This window comes from Sycon ciliatum, chromosome 2 (genome assembly GCF_964019385.1).
Source record: "Sycon ciliatum chromosome 2, ocSycCili1.1, whole genome shotgun sequence".
NCBI lineage: Eukaryota > Metazoa > Porifera > Calcarea > Leucosolenida > Sycettidae > Sycon > Sycon ciliatum.
In genome coordinates, this window is record NC_088644.1 from 49,190,556 (window position 1) to 49,210,940 (window position 20,385).

A 20,385-nucleotide genomic window follows, 5' to 3' on the forward strand; every position below is an offset into this window, starting at 1 on the left:
CAACGAGAGCTGCTAATTCACTGAAATGTTACTAAACACCAGTATGCTCGGCTGCAGAATTTTCAATGACCAAATGCTGCTGCCTTTCTTTACCTACATGACTGAAGTGTACAGCACAGAGTATGCACTGCACTCAGAGGTTTTTTTTGCCACGAAATACAGACATCTCCCATGTATTTCTAGGTTCATAGTGTCTCAAGTCGTGACAACTTGTTTTCGGTGGATTGCCAGTGTTAAAAGTGCGGCTCACACTCTGGATACTACGGTAGATAGTATCACGTGATCAGCCAGTGCCTAGATAATGGCTTGTATCCGTAATGCAAATAATGTCGAGTTCGAAGTGCAGGTCATCGTGCTCTGTCGCAAGGGAGAGTAGACGCTTTTCCGGCATCAGTTTCCAGACTTACTGTTGGAGAGTTGGGGCATGAGAGTCCATTCCTCCGCCGCGAATCCGCACACTGATTTAGAACACAATCATGAACAGATGTAGAACAGACACATGGATGAGTCACTCTAGGCAAAACCCAGTGAAATGCCAGGCATTATCCGATTCGTTTCCACACAGTGCGCGGTTTGAAGCTGGTAAATTTGACGAGGCTTCTCGCACAATTGCTAGTCGCGATCAGTAGCAGATTGGGGATATGCCCAGCAGCAAACGAGACTTCATGCCCGGCTTTCTACAAGATGGTCAAAGCCGAGGCGGCAATGGTGCCTAAGAGAGCGAGCAAGTGTCATGCGTCAGCTACTAAGTAAAACCAGCAATGCATGGCAAAACATCATACACTGCTTGAAACTACTGTAACAATAACAAAGCCAATACAGTAGCAACTTATACAAACACATTTTCTGTGATTTGGCCAACGCATTTTTCTCGGATTACACCATCTTGCCGTTAAAAAGTTAGAAACTGCATTTCGTCTGGACTTGAGCCACAGAGTATTAGAAGTTTGGTTCTAGGGGGATGACCCCCCCCCCCCCCCCACACACACACACACAGACTCTTCCCCCCCCCCCCCAACCTGCCTGTTTGGTTTGCAATCTTAAATAAAGGCAAACAACAAAAAACAATCCTCTCACTTTCTCTCTCTCTTCAGCAGGGGTGAAAGTTGGCACTGAGATCCCGAGTTCGAGTACTCTGATTTTCTCCGATCGAATATTCGAGTATTCGAGTATTCTTCATCTCCTAAAAATTGCACACCAAGGGCCTTAAACATGATACAACCCTCATCGAACCGAGTAGCAGTCATTTTTCTCGGGTATATCGGTCCGTGGGTCATTTGGGCTCTCTCTACTCGTCAACAAATGTTCACCACACAGTCTGCACCTCAATATCTGCCGACTGCTGCTCTGAAACTGCAGATTTCTGTGATAAATGCATACGAGTACTCTCATGTATTCCGAGTACGATTACTTTTGAAAAAACCGAGCGAGTACTGGAGTACTCGGTATAATTGTTTCACCCCTACTCTTCAGACATCATACACTACCTCTTACCTGCCCCGTCACTCCATCACACGTATCTTCTATATCACATGTGTTGTTGGTGGACGCTGCACGGCATACTGTATCCTTGGTCATCGGCTGTACGAACACCAACAAAGCTCACACCATGTTAGGAGCTGTTCATAATTATCGATCTTTCACACGAAAAGAAGAACAATTTCGTTTATGGGTGGATGGGTCAAGGAGTTTCGTTTTGAATATTTTTATTTTGATATGTGAGACATCAATGCATTCTATCAGTCAAGTCAATCTATTTTTCGTTCAGGGGGTAGGTGGGTGGGGGAGGGTCCTAACCAAGCTTTTTCGTGTCGTGAAAATTATATAAAAAATACGCTACCCAATGATCGGTATTGTAGCATGCACTGCTCTGTGTTGTCTGAACACAATCATCCATTGTAGCATGCACTGCTCTGTGTTGTCTGAACACAATCATCCATTGTAGCATGCACTGCTCTGTGTTGTCTGAACACAATCATCCATTGTAGCATGCACTGCTCTGTGTTGTCTGAACACAATCATCCATCGTGAAAAACAACATGTACCAGGTGCTACGTGGAGTTTGTCAGCCCGAATCCTAAATATCAGAAATAGAAGTCTTCATGGTCACATGATCGATGAAAAGTTGTTTCTGTTCTCTTCTGCCTTTGTAATTCAAATGGGTGCGTGTACGTGCATGCTTGTGCGGGTCCGTGTGAGTGTAGGCACATGAGAGTTCGAACCCGCACAAGCATTGCAGAACACAAAAGAGAAAACATGCCGTGTGTAAAGTGTATGATGAGGGGGGGGGGGGGGGGTATTGCGTGCAACGTTCTGGACTTACCATACAGCTCGTAAGGTTGCAGCATGCACCATGGGCGCACTGAGCTGTACTGGCTAGCTTGCAGGTCATCTGATCGCAGCACGGGTTGTTGCACTCATCCACCTGGATATGGGATTAGAGAGAGAGAGCATCGTTTATCAAACAAACAAACTCATACAGGCAGCAGAAATAAAACACACATGCACATGCACCGAACCACGCATACATACCCTCCGGCGGGGTCACAGGGCAGCGGGGAGTGGTACGACCGGCGGGTGCGGGGTGGCTGTCCCCCCCCCCGGGAAAATTGGATTTTTCGGGCCAACAGGGCACGTTTTAGCGCTCCACAGGCAGCTCTGGGGGGACCATCCTGGAGGAAAAGCGGTATGACTACGGTCATACTGGTTGTAGCGTGTGTGACGCCCCTGTGTACTCACTAACATGTTGATTGGTTGACAGGAGGTTACAAAGCGGAGAATGCACTGTGTTGATAACAGTGCTCCTCACTACAATCATCACCCTGACATTGCTGTCAACTGATCAACATGATTGTAACAAAGCTTACAATGGGCGCTTTCGATTACACGCATTTCGGTCAATTCTAGAATTAGTTATTGTTGATGCACAGTTCGACTACACAAAATGTGACAAATTCCGTCGTTAGAATTGATTTTATCCAATTCCGTCAAATCCGTCAATTCTGAAGAGAGGGCGGAATTTCTCTAATTCTGGCGCCAGAATTTCACACTCGGTGTGTTACCGGTCTGGTCATGCATGACTCAAGTCAAAGAAGAGCCTTTCTGGTCGGTGTGTTACCGGTCTGGTCCTGCATGACTCAAGTCAAGCAAGAGACTTTCTGGTCATGCATGACTCAAGTCAAGGAAGAGCCTCCCTGATGGTCGGTGCGACGCTAAAGCAGGGCTACAACTACATGCAGCTGATACTTTTATCTTCCCGAAAAGTTAATTGCCGATGTTGAGTTTCCGCTGGGAGCTGATTATTAGACCACATCATCTTGGGTGGTCCTTTCGCACACGCGTTCAGCTTTATAGAAGCCCAATATTGTTGCCGACATGGAGCCTTCGCCGGGATGGACCGGTACCCGAAGGTGGATCGACGAGCGCGCGAGGGTGTACGTGATATCTTTTTACGACCAATTTTGTTTGTGATATGCCATGAATAAAATGCGTTGTGAATTCCAGTCGTTCGTTTACATGGCCGGAATTCGTACATTTTGGTCATTCGAGAATTACAAAACCCAGTTCCAGAATTGTGTAAACGTGTAATCGAAAGCGCCCATCATACACCCACTAATATGCATGCACAAATGCAAACACCACATTTCATGAACGACTGCGCATCACAAGAGACAGAGCTTTACTCCAACAATGACAACATTTCCCTCCAGTTTTAACCTGGTATAATTATGAGAACGTGAAGACTATGTTCATAGGGATATTCAAATGGCACTGCAGAAGTAGAGTGAAACCGGTGACTAACGACCACCCCTTGGGGCCAGAGAAAGCGGTCTTTCGTGGCAGGTGGTCCTTAGTTAGAGGTTTGCACCGCACAATCATATTTAAATGTGAGACCGTCCGTGCCTGGTGAAGTGGTCTCTAGTACCAGGCTGGTCGCTAGACACGGTGGTCTTTAGTTACAGGTTTTACTGTAGTATCAGGCTGGTCGCTAGTCATGGTGGTCTTGAGTTATAGGTTTTACTGTGGTACCAGGCTGGTCGCTAGTCACGGTGGTCTTTAGTTACAGGTTTTACTGTGGTACCAGGCTGGTCGCTAGTCACGGTGGTCTTTATTTACAGGTTTTACTGTAGTACCAGGCTGGTCGCTAGTCACGGTGGTCCTTAGTTACAGGTTTTACTGTAGTACCAGGCTGGTCGCTAGTCACGGTGGTCTTTAGTTACAGGTTTTACTGTAGTACCAGGCTGGTCGCTAGTCACGGTGGTCTTTAGTTACAGGTTTTACTGTAGTACCAGGCTGGTCGCTAGTCACGGTGGTCTTTAGTTACAGGTTTTACTGTAGTACCAGGCTGGTCGCTAGTCACGGTGGTCTTTAGTCACAGGTTTCACTGTAGTACCAGGCTGGTCGCTAGTCACGGTGGTCTTTGGTTACAGGTTTTACTGTAGTACCAGGCTGGTCGCTAGTCACGGTGGTCTTTAGTTACAGGTTTTACTGTAGTACCAGGCTGGTCGCTAGTCACGGTGGTCTTTAGTTACAGGTTTTACTGTAGTACCAGGCTGGTCGCTAGTCACGGTGGTCTTTAGTTACAGGTTTTACTGTATATGCACACTATCATTACATCTCTACTAATACTGTGTTCATATTTAAGGGCTGTTTGACCAGGTCTATGTCCGTCAGTCAGGGTGTGCTTGACTCAGTCGTAACTACTCTAATTTCACAAAATTTCGGTGTACTTTTATTTTCGGTACTTTCGGTGCGTCTGTTTCATACCTAAAATTTCAATACACCTAACAAACACTAACACACATAATCCAATAGGGAACTGCTTGTCTGTACCGAAAATTTCTGTTCACCTAACCTGGCCTTTTGCCCTCATACCGAAAATATTGAGCACCGAAAATTTCTGAAATTAGAGTAACACCTCGCTAACAACGGCGAACTGTCGTATTGTTGACAATGTTGGGATAGCAGCGCAGCGCAGCAAAAGCTTAGCCTTACCGCAGGATCACCGCAATCACAGTCCTCGCCGTCGTCGACAAACCCATTGCCACACTCTGCCTGTAACTGCACAGCACATACATGTAACAGCAAGCATTGTATTTCTGTGTATTACTGGAAAAGTAGAAATTCTCCGTGGAGCTGTATTTTCGATAACTTTGGTGCTCACAATTTTTACCTAAAATAAAACGCAACGAAAATTTCAGTACTAGTAGTGGTACACTAACCTGGAAAACGAGTTAACCGAAAATTTCCCCTCACCGAACCACTGATTATGGGGAAAACCGAAAATATTACACCACCGGAATTTTCTGCTTTTACAGTAAGACGATAATAATAATAATAATTTTAGAATTGCGATCAACAGAACGAGCTGAACCGACATTTTCACAAAGGCTTTTATTGTATTCAAAAAACGAGTGGATACGAAGGCAGTGAAGAACATGGAAGAAAGAAAAAATGTGATATGGGAGAAATGATGAACAAAAAATTTGTACTTCGAACTAGTTTTCGCACAACACTCCTCAGGAAGCTACGTTGTACTAATGAAAAACAATCCAGAAAGATACTAATAAAGAGAAATGGAGTGAGAAGAATTAACACCTATGAAAATGATAATCCTAGCACTAAGGTAATAACAGGAAAAACTGCTAAAGCACTTAACGAACTTGTAAGGACTACTAGTATACTGTGACACAAGATATGACACCATGGCCAACCAGAGCCAAACAGACAGAACAAGCTGCTACTAAAACAATTTCAAACGAATAATGCTGTCCTTCTGGACACACAGATTAGGCTTATGAATACGTTGACAAACAGCTTCTACCACACTCAACTGCAACTTATAACCATGACGAGCACGGCACAAAACAGAAAAAGAAGAATCAGAATAAACCTTGCAGCAATCAGAACGAGATGCAAGATGCTTATACACTGATGACTTCCTACTAGAAAACACACGCGCGCACCCACTCTTACTCACACAATCATTCTCGCTCTCACACTCACCGGAATCACTGGACTCACTGGCCGAATCCTCCTCAAAAACGACGTCCTGCCTCGGAGCAATCAGGTCCCGTCTCCGTGCTAGGATTATCATTTTCATAGGTGTTGTTTCTTCTCACTCCATTTCTCTTTATTAGTATCTTTCTGGGTTGTTTTTCATCAGTACAACGTAGCTTCCTGAGGAGTGTTGTGCGAAAACTAGTTCGAAGTACAAATTTTTTGTTCATCATTTCTTCCATATCACATTTTTTCTTTCTTCCATGTTCTTCACTGCCTTCGTATCCACTCGTTTTTTGAATACAATAAAAGCCTTTGTGAAAATGTCGGTTCAGCTCGTTCTGTTGATCGCAATTCTAAAACTGTTGTCGCCTCGACGCCTATTTAAATAATAATAATAATAATGATAATACTCCTCTCCACTACAGGAGCGACGGAAGGGGGTAGAAAGTGGTACGGCTCGACAGTCAGAGGGGGTCCGGGGGAAAGGTCCCCGCGGGAAATTGAAAAAAAAACTCAAAATACGCCTCTCAGAGGGTCTCCAAAGGTACGAAGTCATTAAGGATAACAAAGAGACCGACTAGATCTACGAGTCATGACGCATACATGCCATGCAGTTCCGTAGTCGGCAGTCTAGTCACGCGTTGCACGGTGCAGTGACCTGACTTTTTTTCTTTTCAACTTCGGTGTGCGGACTGCGCAGGTTGCGCATGCCTGCATATTATTGTACGCATTCTTGTTGTTTGTGGCCTTCTTCTTGAGACTCTCTTTGGAGCAACAACAATAATCTGTTCTCTGAGTGTGGCGTCCGTGTGATATGAGATATCGAGAGTAATCGGAATGGCTATCGTGCGAGGCATAAAACCCCCCGACGACACTAGGCAGTAGTGGAACGTGAGCGGTAGTCTTTGCCGACTTTTGAGGGTATCCTGGATTTGATGTGCAGCGCTGTGGAAATGGCTTGCTGTGGAGGTCCCAGCACGGATGCTGTATCAAAGATACGACCTCGTAGCACGTGCTGAACCTAAAAAAATTCAAAAATTGACTTTGGTCTGTGGGAGTCTTTGAGAGAACGCCCACTCGTTCCGTTGTGACAGATTCCAGGTACACGTCGAGGGGCCCTACCCCACCACCCATGGCTGCTTCTGGACTTTTTTTAGGTTTGGATCCCGCGCACGGACAGAATGGGTACGAAAATGTGAAAAAATTGTAAATGCATTTTTTTGGCCCCTGGGTGGCTCGCACACCGTGGCACTATGCCGGAATTTTGAGTTTTTCCGGCCTGGAAAGCCTGTCAGTGAGGCGCAAGAGCTTGTAAATCATGTCCAGAGGGCCAGCATAGTGGCAGGAGTGTGTGGTCAAAATTTCACTCAAATCCATTGAGAGACACCAAAGTTACGATCAATGAATGCCATATGAAATTTTCGACCAGGCTGCTGCCTTAAGAAGGTGCATCTGAATTCCCAGAGACTTACTGCTAAACACGAGTGCTGTGCAGAGGTTAAAATATCGAAGTCATCCAGGGCGCACTGGCTGAACAGAAGCAGCTGATTCGGACTGTGATAGATACAAGCAAACAGAACACAAAAGTAGAGACTTGTAATTGCAAATGATCTTTGTTATATGCATGGCAAACACTGAGTATTTCCGGGGAGAGTGTGAGAGGGAGGTATGGAATAACGAGGAATTGCAGTCAATTTATAGAAAAGAAAAAGGAACTACAAGTTTTGCTAGAATAACCACTAACACCACCAGTTACTAAACGATCAGGTCATGTGACAACATTGCACGACACTGACCAACAGTACTGACGTTCTACAAATAACTGGCTAACAGCTCTTGCACATCATAATAACACAAAATTACAGTAAACCCTGTGTGTGCCGGACCCTTTCCCAAGCGGAATCCAGTATTGACGGACACATTTCCATGCACCAAAGAAGTGCTGTGGATCCAACGTGCATCCCTGGATCAAGCGGAATCCTGTATTGACCGAAACCTTGTCATGCCTCAAGGACAAGGTGCTGCAGCTCCAACATGCATCCCTGGATCAAGCTGAACTCGTCATGTCAGGACAGTTTCCACTGCGCTAAGCGTATCCGGTCAGGGCAGGTTTTACTGGAATGCAAGACGACTAGGAATGGTTTTCGGTTCAACCAACAGTATCCCCCCCCCCCTCTCTCTCTCTCTCTCTCTCTCTCTCTCTCTCTCTCTCTCTCTCTCTCTCTCTCTCTCTCTCTCTCTCTCTCTCTCTCTCTCTCTCTCTCTCTCTCTCTCTCTCTCTCTCTCTCTCTCTCTCTCGTCTGAATCTCATACTTGACTTTCAAATGTAGCCTTGAAACTGTGCTGGCCTCATCTTAGGTGGCAACAACATGGTACAAACATGATAAAAGTATAGCAAAGCTCACTGACTTGTCACTTTGTGCACTCTGGCAAGGTATGTTCGGACCTGGTTTAAATCTGGCCTTGGAAAACTTTATTTTTCATTGCTATCAGGTTCGGCCACATTTTCTCTGTGCTACGCGCTGATGAGTTCACAAAGAACGAAACAGCATGCTGTACGCAGATTGATAAAAGTATATGCAGATTTCTGCAGCGCATTTTACATTCAGAGTACGATACAAAAAAAAGGTACCGGCCAAGATATGTAAACTATGTGCTGGACCTACTGGTGCAAAAGAAAATGTTGCACTAAAACACATACATTAGTCTTGTACTGTAATAAGGGTGGACTCGGATGGACAGCCAAGGATTAATTTATAGCAAAGAAAAGGACCAAGGAACTATAAGTAGCGCTATAATGTCCACTAACACCGCCAGTTACTTGACGATCAGCTCATGCGATGACAATGGTGTCAGTGGACATTATAACATAACTCGTAGTTCCTTGGTTTTTTTCTTTGCTTGTACTGTACTCTATACTTGATTACAGGGAAACTGGTCCTTTTCTTTTCTATAAATTGATCCTTGGCTCTCCATCCGAAAGAAAAATTTCTTTGTGTTTTCTAACACATGTTTTTCACTCACCTGACATGAGACGACATAATACATGGCTCATTACTCGGACAGTTATCGCAGGACCCTGCACAACAAGTGAAGTATGGAAGGACAGAAGGACACATAGGCGGACAGTTTTCCAGCTCAGAATACGTCCATACTTGAGTCATTAGTACCATACACAGGCGGACTGTAATTCCAATATTTCTGCGTCACCCTATTCTCGTCCTTCTTTGGGGGTCTTGATGCAACCAGACCTGGTAGAAATCGGCACTTCAAGTGTGCCGCCGCGGTGGGCATGCCAAACCAGGTTATAATTGAGCCTTGAAATCCCAAGACGGGGCTTACAGCAATGTTGAGAAAAGTCACTTGGAAAGTTGAGCGAACTGTATTATAGGGGTGGAAAACAGTTATGCAAGCACCCATAACTCTGTGATCGGAGGGAATTTCACTGATGTTTAATTCACAGTGATCTACTCCATTACAGCAATGTTACAGTTCAGATAGCTCGAAAAAACAATGTTCAAATTTGACATTCTACTAAGCCCCCATTTTCGGATCTGGATTTGAACTGTGACTTTATGTCCCACCGCCTTAGGAGCGGCATCTGCGCCTTGATCCTTGAAGGGTGGTGGCGTTCCTACGGATGCGGAAAACTCGGTTTCCAGCCGAGTCACACGCGAACCGTGAAATTGTTTTTGTCTTGCTCCTCTAAAGCAATGGCTACTGAAGTGTGTTGACCTAACTAAAACAGCATGCTGTGCTAGATAATCTTAGTGCCATACTGAATACCCGTCGCACTCTACACGCAATGCTGCTGCAGTGGTGAGGTGGAATTTCACTTGCCAGAAGTAAGATAAGAAAAGCTTGAAGTAGAGAATGGGAAAACGCAAATACGGACAATTTCTAAAAACTCCAAGGCCCAGTCCCACAAGCTTTTACCCGCCAGGCTTTGTCAAACAAAAGGCATTCTAATTAGAGAGAACGGTTCTGAACGCTTCTTCTTCTGACATGACTGTACATTTCACATTCCCATGTTTGCTACTATTGTAAAAAAGCATGGTTGCCGCACAGTCAGCACTCTTGATTGCCATATTGAGGTCACACGTTTTGTCTGCAAAACGCTTGATTTATAATAAGGGCCGCGATCAGCTAAAACATGTCTTTGGGGTTTCGTAAAAGGTTGGGAAATGAGGAAATGAAAAAATGTGTTTTTGGATCGCGTTCACTCTGCACTTCATTCATGATGTGGCCATCATCTTCTCAAATTTTGTTCAAACACTTGTTTGGCGGTCTAGTTCAAGTAGCTGGCGAGCAAAGACTGACAATGTCCGCATCCACTGGTCCAGGTTTGTTCAGGTGTCTGCAAGTCCGTGGCGGCGGGTCTGCAGAGCGACGCTGAAAATTTGTTGGGATCTCAGTGATGTTGATGTCGACAGCGAAGCTGAATCGTCCCCGTCGTCTCCAGTAGCGAAGGGGCACAAGTTGTGGGCTAGTACATAATCATTAGGAGGCGAACCGGCTGCCTTACGACGTTACTTGCCGTTCAGCTCTCATGAGTCGTCTGACGCAGTCTCGGAAGCGCAGACGACGATTGAAAGTGTCACTGCCAGAATCGAAAGAATATGCAAGTGCAATGCCGCCCAGAGCATCGTGTTGCTTTCCAGGAAGAGCTTGGGCCATGCCTTTGAATTGATATCGTTGATATGCTCAAGTCTGTGTCAACATCTTTAGTTCCGTTGTATTGTGCTCCGCCACAAAAGCCACTCAGACTGTGCGAAAACTGTCATTTTCTATTTCAAAGTACATATTTTGAAAGCGGTGTTTGCGGCCCTTGTAGACTACTTTTCTGCCCTGTATCACCTTCAAGAGGTCAAGTAAGGTCCCAAGAACTGTTTTTTCTGGAGGAAAACAAAATTTGAAAATTTTCACTCTAAGGCCACACCGTTTTTTATCTGTGTTTCGCGTCCCCCGCGCGCATAATTATATTTCACAGCCGGAGTTAAAAAAAATTTAAAAAAACGGAACAATTTTTTTTGAAAATGCAATTTTTAAAATGCAAACCCAGAAAACCGGAAAATGTAACCCAAAAGGAAAAAAACCCGAACATGATTGTTACACGTCACTATTATGTTGGCATCAATAAATATTTTGTTCTATTTATCGCATGAGTAGTTACTCGCATGATTGTACTCAGCTCACATGTGTGTGTAATAAGCTGGGCTGCAAGTCACACAATCATCATGCCGCCTGTGTTTGGACAACAAGCATGGCAGAGGGGATACACTCATGTTGTATTCATGTACATGAACAGTGCCGCGTTGCTTCACTGTACACAAATGCAATGCACGTACACTGTTTTTTTTGGATGGCTTTATATTTTTTTCGCCCTCCCTCATTGATTTCATCGGATAAGGTGACGCGAAACATAGAAAAAAACGGCGTGGCCTAAGACATATTTTAGCTGGTTGTGGCCCATATAATTTCCTACAATGACTATGGTCTTGGATCACACTCACGTCCGTCCTCGTGCAGCATGTTCAGATTATGACCGAGCTCATGTGCCATGACGATAGCAGTGTCGGCCACTTCGTCGGTGGTTCTTTGCTGTGGCGGTGCAAAGCAAGACATGTAAACACACGGCACAGACACAGACACAGACGTACATGCACACACACACACACGCACGCACCCCCACAATGGGTTCGTATGAGGGAACGGATGCCTGCGAACTCATAGGAGCCTTCATACTCGGCAAGCTCTACTTGCTTTTAGGTAATGATTGCGTGGGACTGTATGGAAAGGACATCCGGACATAGTAAAGGATGTGACTGCCCCTGGAACTGATTGTCTCCACAAGGGGATGATAGTTCAGGTGTTCCAAGCATACGGTCCGATGATCACGATAGACACTAGTAGAAAAGTTCGAGAACCAAGGAGTACTTTACTATATGCTCCACTCGTCACCACCATGCGCTCTTAGCCGAACCAATACACGAAGCATAAACACACCAACCCAGCCAGGATACAGATGAGCTCCAAAGAGCGAAACAGCTTTCTAGAGGCGTTAAAACTTGAAAACTGTCAACTGAAGTGTCCTTTGTGTGGTGTTGTGTTTATACTCCGTGCATTGGTTCGGCTAAGAGCACATGGTGGTGACGGTAGTAAAGGGTATATGGCGGAAAGCTGTGTCACAATATTTTTTATTGGGAACCAAGGAGTACAAGAGGAAAAAAGGAAACTAATAGCAGAGCCTGTCTAGATCCCTATCTATCAATGCATGTCATTCTCAGCAAGGAACTACTTTCGTGGACATGGAAATCAAGTCGCACGTCTAGCGTCCCCAGGGCGCTGGCCATGCAGCCATGGGTAAGCAGTACACACATGCATGACATTGCACTGCAGCGCGCTGGTCGCATCGGGTCAACATGACTGTGCACAGCATGCAACGACACAACGTTCTGTACGTTCTGTACCCTCTTATCAGCTGAGGGTACCGGCCCCGGTCAATCGACTGGATTTCCATATCCACAACAGTACGGTGTGTACCAGTAACGGGATCTGTGCTCACCTGTACAACCGATGCTCCTTCAGGCATGCAGATCTCACCAATCGCAGCGATGCCAATTGTAGTACCTGAAAGGTCAATCCCACTGATTGAACAACATAAAAAGCAAGAACCAAATCAGCATCTGTATCATGAAATCAGTATTCTATCCATCCAAACAATCTGATCTCTAACCAGATCAAGTAGGAATTACACCGTAAGCTTGATTGTTATTTGGCCGGAAGTCAGTTTTGGACCATCATGTCGGTGTATTTATCGATGTCAAACCCAGCTGAAATATAGATGAAACCTGGTTGAAACTTTGACTTTGCTATGGTCCAATTTGGGTGGAATAAACTTCAAAATACAATTTACTAGCAATCTGTACATTTCCCCCCAAAACAATTTTGAAACAGGTCGTCAATCTTTGGCCCATAAACAGCTGAAGACAAGATGACCCTATCTCTATTTTTAGATAGTGTATTTCGGAACGAGTTGTTGGGGAAGCGTAGCCAGACCTCTGCTGATCACAGACGTTTGTGCTCAACCACCATTTACAAACACTCTGTCAAAGACATTAGAAGATAGATTTCGCCACTCTTGAAAGAGCACACAGATTATTCCGGCAAAGGAAAAAAGGATGGTAAGCTTACGTCAAAAACTGAGCAGCATCGTATGAAACAGAGATATTCTGGCTGATGGAATCGATGTAATTGGTGAAGTCCCTCAGCAGGGCATTTGGATTGAAAGTGACGAAAAACGCATCCCTCTGATTGAACAGGATCAGATTGACCATAACTACACGGAAGTTGATGGTGCGATAGGCCTGGACGTGAAAGCAAACCCAGCAAAAACAACAGAAGAAATCGTCAGTGCGTGCACTCGTCCTACAGTGATGCTGAATAGAAATCCGATCGAGGCGAGTGAGTGTCACGCCGAGCGCTGTGCTGTCCTAGCCCTGCGATCACTGGGATGTGAACTGGCCCAGGGCGCTGACTTGATTCACGCCATTGGATTTCATTGAGCAGCACTGTAGCATACAGTAGACTTCATTGACACACCATACAGCCTGTGTACTTGTCTTAGCAAACACAATACAGAAACCCAAGACCCGCAGACACACCATACAGCCTATGTACTAGTCTTAGCAAACACAATACAGAAACCCAAGACCCGCAGACACACCATACAGCCTGTGTACTTGTCTTAGCAAACACAATACAGAAACCCAAGACCCGCAGACACACCATACAGCCTGTGTACTTGTCTTAGCAAACACAATACAGAAACCCAAGACCCGCAGACACACCATACAGCCTGTGTACTTGTCTTAGCAAACACAATACAGAAACCCAAGACCCGCAGACACACCATACAGCCTGCGTATTTGTCTTAGCAAACACAATACAGAAACCCAAGACCCGCAGACACACCATACAGCCTGTGTACTTGTCTTAGCAAACACAATACAGAAACCCAAGACCCGCAGACACACCATACAGCCTGTGTACTTGTCTTAGCAAACACAATACAGAAACCCAAGACCCGCAGACACACCATACAGCCTGCGTACTTGTCTTAGCAAACACAATACAGAAACCCAAGACCCGCAGACACACCATACAGCCTGTGTACTTGTCTTAGCAAACACAATACAGAAACCCAAGACCCGCAGACACACCATACAGCCTGTGTACTTGTCTTAGCAAACACAATACAGAAACCCAAGACCCGCAGACACACCATACAGCCTGTGTACTTGTCTTAGCAAACACAATACAGAAACCCAAGACCCGCAGACACACCATACAGCCTGTGTACTTGTCTTAGCAAACACAATACAGAAACCCAAGACCCACGGAAGCAGTGTTTGATTGGTCCGGACATGCCACAGCTGTTCATACCTTGCGCATGACATGGCAGGTACACATTACCCCCTCAGTGACCCCCTCAGAAGGTAGTTAGTTGGTGGCCAAAGAGTGGGTCCGGCCAACTCCTGACCAACCGGACCGGTTCTGACGCACCGGAAAATACACTGCCATGCCATACCTGATCCATGTCATGACAGAGATCATGAATGCACGGTATTATGCACACACTTAATTTATAATAATGGCGGACCAACTTCTTATGGCTCTTCGCTGCGTTTTCCAAGCAGAGTCAACTATACATCCTCAGAACCCTCCACAAGCGGTCTCCGAGCCACCTTACTCATTGAACAGAAATGGCATCATGTAGCCCGGAGACCGCTTGTAGAGTGCTGTCTGAGCATGTATAGTTACAACGGATGGCTGCAGTGGAGTCTGCACATGTTGAGACATACACGGTTTAATCTGTAGTGTGTCAGTGGAGCTGAAAGACGCCCACACGACACGCAAAATGGCATTATCACACAGCATTGGCTTTCAATGATACTGCGAGCTATACTAATGTCTGTCGTGCCAACTTTGCGCCATAGTCAGGCGCGTACGCAGGGGGGGGGGGGGGGGGGTTTCCGTTGCCCGGAAACCCCCCAAATGTTCCAAACGAGCAACGGTTTTGGGCATATTTTGGGAGGGCTCACGATCGATCTGGCAAGAATGCAAAACTTCAACAGATCGTAACTCAGTCAAATCTCGCTCAAATCCAACAATCCAAATATCCAGATCGAATAGAAAACTCTCAGCTATCGGTTGAACCTATTTACGACGCGCTGCGAGCAATGTCTCTTGAGATAAATCGTTCGTAAGTTGAGCCGCGATCTTGCAATTTCAAAAAGCCCGTGGTGCGACTCTCGAGTATCGAGAATTTGAGACTTTTCGTCACGCTGACTTGCTCAAATTTGCAGGGGCTTCACGTGTGATATTTTCAAGAGTACACAGCAAAAGAATCGAAACTCTGCGATCAAGAAAAACGAAATCGCTTGAGCAGGACGCGTTTGGGCCTTCGGCCCTGTGCAGTTTGGGGCATTTTTTCACACCGTCGCTGCACTCTACCGCTATCGCACATAGCACTGGATATGTAGATGGCTGTACTGAGTCCTGGCTATCATGGTCGAACGCATTCTCTCCCTGGTAGGTCTACCTTTCCACTTCCAGGAAGCCTAAGATAATGAATAGAACTGAAGTAATAGTTATGATCTAAAAAGAACACGAAAAAATTCATAATTTTGAAAATTTCGTACGGCTCTTTAGAAAGGGTTAAACGAGTCAGTGTTTGCGATTCGCTTGGAAACCCCCCTAGAGGTGACCCTGCGTACGCGCCTGATGGTCGCTAGGTTGGAATACTTGAAGCTCATAATTATAGCTGTACTGATGACGCCTAGATGGTTGAAACAGCTTGCTGTCTACAGCATTGGGCACGGAAAACACGTTTAATGTTATTCAGATCAGTAGGGCGCGCCATGACGGCGAGTGAGTCAGTCTTACCAAGTCCATCTGGTTGATTGCGGCTTCGATGTAGGACACTGTCACTGCATCATTGCGATTGAACATGGCGTACTGGAAGCAGACAAAGATGAACAAGAAAAAAATTGAGTAAAATGTTCGATGAGGGGCTAATGAGGACGGCTAACAGTTGATCAACATCATTTCAAGCACTTACAAAAACACAAGGCCGCAAATGACACTTACGAATCGATTGTCTGCCACGATGAACATCTCCACCACTCTCTGACGGCCTTCTGTCAGGATTGTCTGGCGCTTCATCTACAAGTGTGGTAACACCGCATGACAAATCAAACAACAACACTTAGAATCACCTACAACTATCTACCTCCAGTCTTTTGTAAATCCCCTATTGTCCGCCTATATCTCGCCAGTCCTTTTGGATTTACCATGGAAGATCACATTCAAGCATGTCGTACATCTTCTAAGTCAGCCATTGCCTCTCTGTGCATCTCTCTGTATCAGCTAATTTGCTTTTCAACTCCTTTTTTTTAAAGATAGATATTTATTTATTCTGGTGGTAGATCCGATTGATTGCGGTCATTTTTCACATCTTGACCAAACAAGCGTGCATCGAGGTTTCTCTTACTCTTGCATGGGTATCGCCAAGCATAGAGGCGGCCATCTCGTCCAAGCTGCCCTGTCGCGACATCTCCGGTTGTCCATCAGCATGCTTGGCACCTGGGGTAGTAGTAGTAGTAGTATAGATAGCCACATACACTGCTGTCGGAATAGGGTGTACGGCGTGTGTGTGTCCATGTACTTCTACAACGTACAAACGTTGGCTTGGTGTTGTAGAAAACGTACAGCCAATGTATACACATTAAGAAGAGAGGACGATAAGTTTACAGGTTATCCGTTTTGTCCTACACTAAGAATTATATTATTATTAATCCTTGGTTCTGCATCCGAGGCCATTGTACACATTTATGAAGAGAAAAAAACATGTCCGCCGCAATCAATCTTAGAAAGTCAAGTGCAAAAGATGAGTCACATTTTGAGATGAAAATCTAAATGTGTATCTACACAACTCACCGCATGTCCCTGGAGTTTTGGGCTTCATATCGCAGCCACGATACATGATGTGCTTTCCCCAGAGCTGAGCACAGCACATGGTAAAATGGAATGATTTTAGAGTTGAGTGCAGAGCATGGTATAATGGAATGATTTTTAGAGTTGCTGTGGCGGAGAGGCACAGGTAAGCCAGCCAGCCCCAAACAAACCGTATGCCAGTATACATGCACGCGGGCACACAGACACGCAAACAGACAGCATGCCCGCATAACTGCCCACCAGCACTTACCACCCCCCCCCCCCCCCCCCCACCCCCACCACCCCCCCCCCCCCCCACCCACACACTCGCCCACAAATTGATATCACCTCTACTCCAGGCGCACTACAGTCGTGGCCAAAGAAATCCAACCCACAAGTCCAATGTAGCACCAGGTTTTCCAATAATATTCATGTTCCGATGACATATCACAGGACCGCACGGGCAGCATGAGCCTTGGCGCTGCTTTGTGTACGTGGGTTGAATTTCTTTGGCCACGGCTGTACCAATAACCTGCTGGGTATGGGCCGCTGTGTATGGGCCGCTGTGTACGGACCGCTGTGTGTCGGCGATCAAAGGTCTATTCTCCTCCTGTTTCATTGCGGGTTTTTTCGAAACCGTGATTATTCGACTTCGAAAAGCTAGTGGGACAACAGAAGCTTATCAGACTTATAATTATCATAATTATTTGTTCAGTACCTTCATCTGCATGGGCGCGATAGTGTACGTCTCGTTGCCATCCCAGAACTTCGCGCTGAGCAGTGGGCAAAGCAGGAAAGGGCCAGACAAACATCGTGTGAGAATAGTACACACCATGGATGATAATAATATGAATAGTAACAGTCGCCGATGCATATGATGTGCACTCACCAAACAGCGACACCAAGTCAACATAATTATTTTTTTATAAAGACGTTGCTGCTTCGAACGTTGGAGCTCGCCCTTCCTGCTTCCTAGCGGCTGACAACTAGTATTACTTGACTGACTCACAACCGTCTGGATCACAAGCGTGTGCAACCTGCGACAGGATAAACCTTCAAGAAAGCTCCACTACCGCAGTACCGGTAGTCGCTCAAAGTATTTCGGGTAATTAAAATTAAAATTTTACTCTTCATCAACTCCTCTACAATTATGCATAACCTGAGTGGGCTCCTGAAACTAACTTGGTGCTCTGAGTCTGATCCGAGAACTAGGCATACGGTTTCCGTGCTCTCCAAAGGCAAAGGCAAAAACCTCGCTCGGGATACCCGGTTTTTGTGCAGCTCCGCTTCAAGCGTGACGGACATGTACAGACAGTAGTAACACCTCGGATCGTGAGCGCCAGGCGTGCAGTGCAGTGCAGTGTGAGTCAGGGTCACCAAGGTCACACATGGAGGTGTGACGTGAGTGGACCCAGCCCCTAGATAGTACTAGTAGGGTATAGATAGGCTCTACTCCCTCGCGCCTTGACTTGAGTTGATCGATCTGGTCGGAACTAACGGAAGTTTTGATTGATTGATTGATTTTTATTGATATTTATTTCACGGATCCTCCAGAGGCAAATAGATGCCTATCGAAGGGAGTCTCCTAAGTAAGTATGGAAAATGAGAAAGTATGTTCGTTAGGGAGAAGAGGTAGAAGATACATTAGATTATAGAGTACAAAAGAAGTAAATTCAGTACTTCGGGTAGTACATTGCATGCTAATCATAATGAGAATTAGAAAAGCAGCATTGCGGACTACTATAACTGACATATACACAAACTATTAAAACTATCATAGATGTGGTTAGCCTAGACACAAAAGTCAGGAATACCTTTCAAAGAAAACATAGATTGCGAATGATACCGACGAACAGCAATGAAGTGACAGCGTAGATGTAGATCTACATATGTACCCAAAGCTTCTTGAGCGACCCTGACTCACGCTCCTGTACTCATGAGAGGGCATGGTGTCGGGTGCTCATATTCATAAGGTGCTTGTCGCGCTGGAAACAGAGCGTCTCTGTAAGTGTAAGTCGTTGTCCGTGGGGGCAGTGGTGCTGTCTTTGTTGGGGAGCACTACACTAGGCTACATCACTCATCAGTACAATGACTAGGACTGTCATGATCTGATGTTCTGACATGTCACATGACAATCGACATGGCAACAGCGAATCCTAGCGCGACTTGCCGTGCTTTGAATCAGCCACTGAAGACCTGTGAGCGCTTGCAGGTCTCCGATTTTCCAATCGGAGCACGCCCAGGCGTGCTCCGATTCAGCCATCAGAGGCCGCTTTTTTTTTTTTTTTTTTTTTTTTTTTTTTAGGCGGGAGTTTTTTAGGCGGGAGTGGAGCGCCGGTATGAAAGACTAAGTGCATAGTGCATTATGGTTGAAGAATGCAGATGTGCAGGAACTTGCTACAAGTGCTTTGTTAGTTTGATGTTGAAAGTGAATAAGTGGTGGTTGTGAAGAATAACAGGACATGTCAGTGATTCAAAATTCTCGCTCTGTAAAGCCCAGAACGCAAGCCTTCAATGGTTTACCGCTGGGTAAGAACACCATAAAGGCTATGATGAAAAGGATCTCCAACAAAGCCAACCTCTCGAGATCCTACACAAATCATTGTGTCCGCGCAACAGCAGTGCAGAAGCTTGTGGATGCGGGCGTGTCGGAGACAGCGATCATGGGGACGACGGGACATCGCCAGGTCCAGTCGTTGACCGCATATGCCAACAGGAATTCAGAACAAAAGAGAAAAGAGATGGCTGCAGTTCTGGATGGAGAGTCTCCAACTGCAACCAATGCTGCTACCCGTGCTCTTACAGCGCCAACAACGAGCGTTCAGCGATCACAGCAGCAGACTGAGTTCCACGATCCCGACATTGATGAGTACATCGCAACTTGTGACCCAACAGTGCAATCCCCAACTCACCAACGGTCTCTGATGCAGAAAGCTACGAAGACCATCAACTTTTCCGGAGCTCAGTTTGGTGCAAACTGCAATGTTCACCTGCACCTGTAGGCTGTAGGCTGTAGTCACTGCGAAGAAGAGAAGCTGAACTGACCTGGTTTTTAGCTGACTAGACCGCCCTTGTTTTATCTCTGTGTTGTGACTGTGTACATTAGTCATTATGTAACATGTCTGAAGTACTAAACTGGCGACTAGTTGTGTTCCTTGTCTGGTCTAGTGTGCGTGCCTTGAGTAGGTACTAGGTATGTGTGAAGTACTACAATCATGTAGTAGTACTAGTAGTACGAAGTAGTTCGTGCAATGCATGTCAGAAATGGTATCAAAGCATTCGTACTCGGACTCAAGTGCTAGAATCGGAGCCCTCCGCGCTAGCGCGCGTCGGGCTCCGATTCCGCACTTTCGTCCTCGTACTCATGCTCGATTCCATACATCA

The 20,385-nt window shown here is 45.7% G+C and overlaps 1 protein-coding gene across 1 annotated transcript in view; it reads right to left on the reverse strand.

Moving 5' to 3' along the window:
- Positions 1–20,385, reverse strand: part of LOC135810333 (fibrillin-2-like) — a gene marked incomplete at its 3' end in the record, with an annotated part of 53,053 nt that overhangs the window by 20,515 nt on the left and 12,153 nt on the right. Inside the window, 14 exon segments of the mRNA XM_065323821.1 lie at positions 408–458; positions 1,495–1,581; positions 2,324–2,425; positions 4,996–5,061; positions 7,476–7,557; positions 9,028–9,082; positions 11,517–11,604; positions 12,569–12,650; positions 13,198–13,370; positions 15,952–16,023; positions 16,156–16,230; positions 16,559–16,650; positions 17,005–17,068; positions 17,720–17,774. Of these exon segments, the coding sequence (XP_065179893.1) occupies positions 408–458; positions 1,495–1,581; positions 2,324–2,425; positions 4,996–5,061; positions 7,476–7,557; positions 9,028–9,082; positions 11,517–11,604; positions 12,569–12,650; positions 13,198–13,370; positions 15,952–16,023; positions 16,156–16,230; positions 16,559–16,650; positions 17,005–17,068; positions 17,720–17,774 (1,144 nt within the window).